This window comes from Triticum dicoccoides, chromosome 6B, assembly GCF_002162155.2.
Source record: "Triticum dicoccoides isolate Atlit2015 ecotype Zavitan chromosome 6B, WEW_v2.0, whole genome shotgun sequence".
In the NCBI taxonomy this organism is placed as follows: domain Eukaryota; kingdom Viridiplantae; phylum Streptophyta; class Magnoliopsida; order Poales; family Poaceae; genus Triticum; species Triticum dicoccoides.
The window spans coordinates 157,998,096-158,000,507 of NC_041391.1; the positions used below are offsets into that span (position 1 = coordinate 157,998,096).

General features: G+C 44.2%; 1 protein-coding gene across 1 annotated transcript; it reads left to right on the forward strand.

Annotated features, from left to right (window-relative positions):
- The first annotated feature begins 10 nt into the window (after nucleotides 1-10).
- LOC119323139 lies at nucleotides 11-2,129 on the forward strand. The gene is made up of 2 exons (XM_037596718.1): nucleotides 11-140; nucleotides 1,387-2,129. Exon 2 carries the CDS (start codon nucleotides 1,431-1,433, stop codon nucleotides 1,989-1,991), a length of 561 nt encoding a protein of 186 aa, XP_037452615.1. The 5' UTR covers nucleotides 11-140; nucleotides 1,387-1,430; the 3' UTR covers nucleotides 1,992-2,129.
- Nucleotides 2,130-2,412: the final 283 nt, after the last annotated feature.

The window sequence follows — 2,412 nt, forward strand, 5'->3', positions numbered from 1 at the left end:
ATAAAAGCCGCCCGCCTCCGTCTGCCCCCCGCACTCCATCGCCTCGCCGCCGTTCCCCGCAACCCCCTGCCGACCCAATCTCACATCACCCGACGCCTCGTCCTCTCCAGATCTTACGCCTGCCCGCCCGCCCGCCCGAGGTGAGCACTTCTACATCCCGATTGGAGTTCGGATTGGTTGGTAGGCGCTGGTTCGTAGGTCTCGGATCCAGCGTGGTCTCCCTCCGGAGTTGCTCGTTCCGATTGTGGTTGGTAGGCGCGGCGCGGCGCGGGTTCATAGGTCTCGGATCCAGCGCCGTCTTGTATCCTATTCTATTTGTATGAGGAACCTCGACTAGGATAGGATTTAATTAGGGTTTGTTTGTTTGGTAACACCACCTAGGCAGGGTTCGATTATCCGTAATAAGGAATCAATCTGACGTTTTAGTTAGGGTTTGCTTGGTTTCTCAAATGGTGTATGAATGAATTCTTCAACTGTGCCTGTCGCGATTTTGGGCGGGGCAAAATTGGAGGCATTTTGTGGATGAAAGATTGGGGGAAATGCTAGATCCACTCGAAACCGAGCAAATCCATGGATCAAAATCAACAAAACTTCATCATACCAACAAATCACAAAAAAAATTGGTTGGTGGGGAAATTTCGAATTAGGACGAAAAACAACAAAATCAAGCTAGAAAACGAATATTAATTTGGATGGAATTCATGCTATGTTGTTCGATTTCAGTGTATTAATTTTTTTATCAACTATTTGGAATTCATGTTCTAGCTCTGTTTGGATAGGTAACAATATTTTTTGGGATCCTAAAATATTTATGCACAGCACTTAACCTGCAGCTGCTGATTAATGTTGTAGTCATATGTGCTGCTTTCCAGGTATTTGGTTGTCGTTTTTGTTTATTTATTATATGTGATACTAATATTTGCCAATGATGATGTATCTTTTGCCAACCAATCTCTAGTCTTCTTCTTGAGGACTGTAAATGCTGGTTTGGTTTTCTGTGCTCACTATGCCCTTGCACATGGGATGCAATTTTTTATTAGCAATTATTTCCCAGCTGTTTAGTTTATTGTTTCCTTTGATGGCGAGGCATTAATTCTGGAGATGCAATTTTCTTGCTCACAATAATACAATGAATGATGGGATCTCTATGTACTTTGAACCAAATTGTATTCCCTCTGTTAATTATTTTTCTGTTTTGGGTGATTGAGTGTATTCATTTATTTTGTTTAGTTGCCTATCAGTATACATGGTTTAATTGCTTTCACTTCATATTAATAACTATTCTGTCGCACAATGCAAATATGATGCTGTCCTAACTAATTAAGTAGAAGCTTGGTGCTGTATGGTCTCTTCCTGACATTAAATCCTCTGTTTGTGCTGTACCAGCTGGTAGCAGCACCTGTTCTGCTGCAGTCCGCCAAAAGGAAAAGATGGTCTACAAAATCCACTCCCATGCCCAAATCCAAGACCTGCAGGCCCGCTCCGATGAGCTGGGCCCCTCCAATGAGCACATGCTTGTGAAGCTTGTTTCTCTGGAGTCGGTGCGCATAGCGTGCGAGTCGTATGAACTCCTCTGCTCGCTGATGATGGAGTCGTCCTGGAAATGCCCGGAGCTGGAAATCCTCTCGGTCGTGGCAGGCTTGTCGCTGGAAATCCAAAAGCTCAAGCATCATCTGTTACCCCAGCTCATGGTTCAGGAGGCCAAGCTGGAACGGGGCGCCCTGGAAGCCATCCTACTCGTGAAGAACTCAGCAATTAAGCTCTTACATCTGAATAAGTGCTTTGAGGAAGCCTTGGGCATATCTTGTGTCGAGGAGGATTCGGTCACAAATCATGTCGATCTGCTGAGCATATTGCTAAAGGATATGGCTATTCCTGTACTTGAAAATAATTGCGGCGGTGCCTGGCTAAAGCCGCGTGTCCCGATGCTGGTCCAGCAGGTCACCCGTGTGTTGGAGATCCCGGTTCGTTTCTGTTATTCTGATGAGTAGACTTATCAGCCAGCTCGAGGCTGTTGTGATGAGTATTTCTTAGGGGCGTGACAAACAGTTTAGAACCAACCCTTTATGTTTGGATGTGTTATTAATGGATTTTAAATGATATGTATCTTGGGTAGTGTTTTCTCATTCTGTGCTAGGGTACAACTTGCAATTACTTTCAGTTTCTAAATATAAGTCTTTTTGAGAGGTTTTACTAAAAGACTATATATAGGGAGGATGAATATAGACATACTTTAGACCGTGGATTCACTCATTTTGCTCCGTATATAGGAAAGTTTCCTAGTGAAATCTCTTCTTAAAAGACTTGTATATTTATGAAGGAACGGAGGGAGTAGTGCTTATATGTTTGGCGTTGTATCAAGTGCATCCGGGATGGGTCGTGCATCCCTGTATCCCGCGGCTCCTCAGCCAG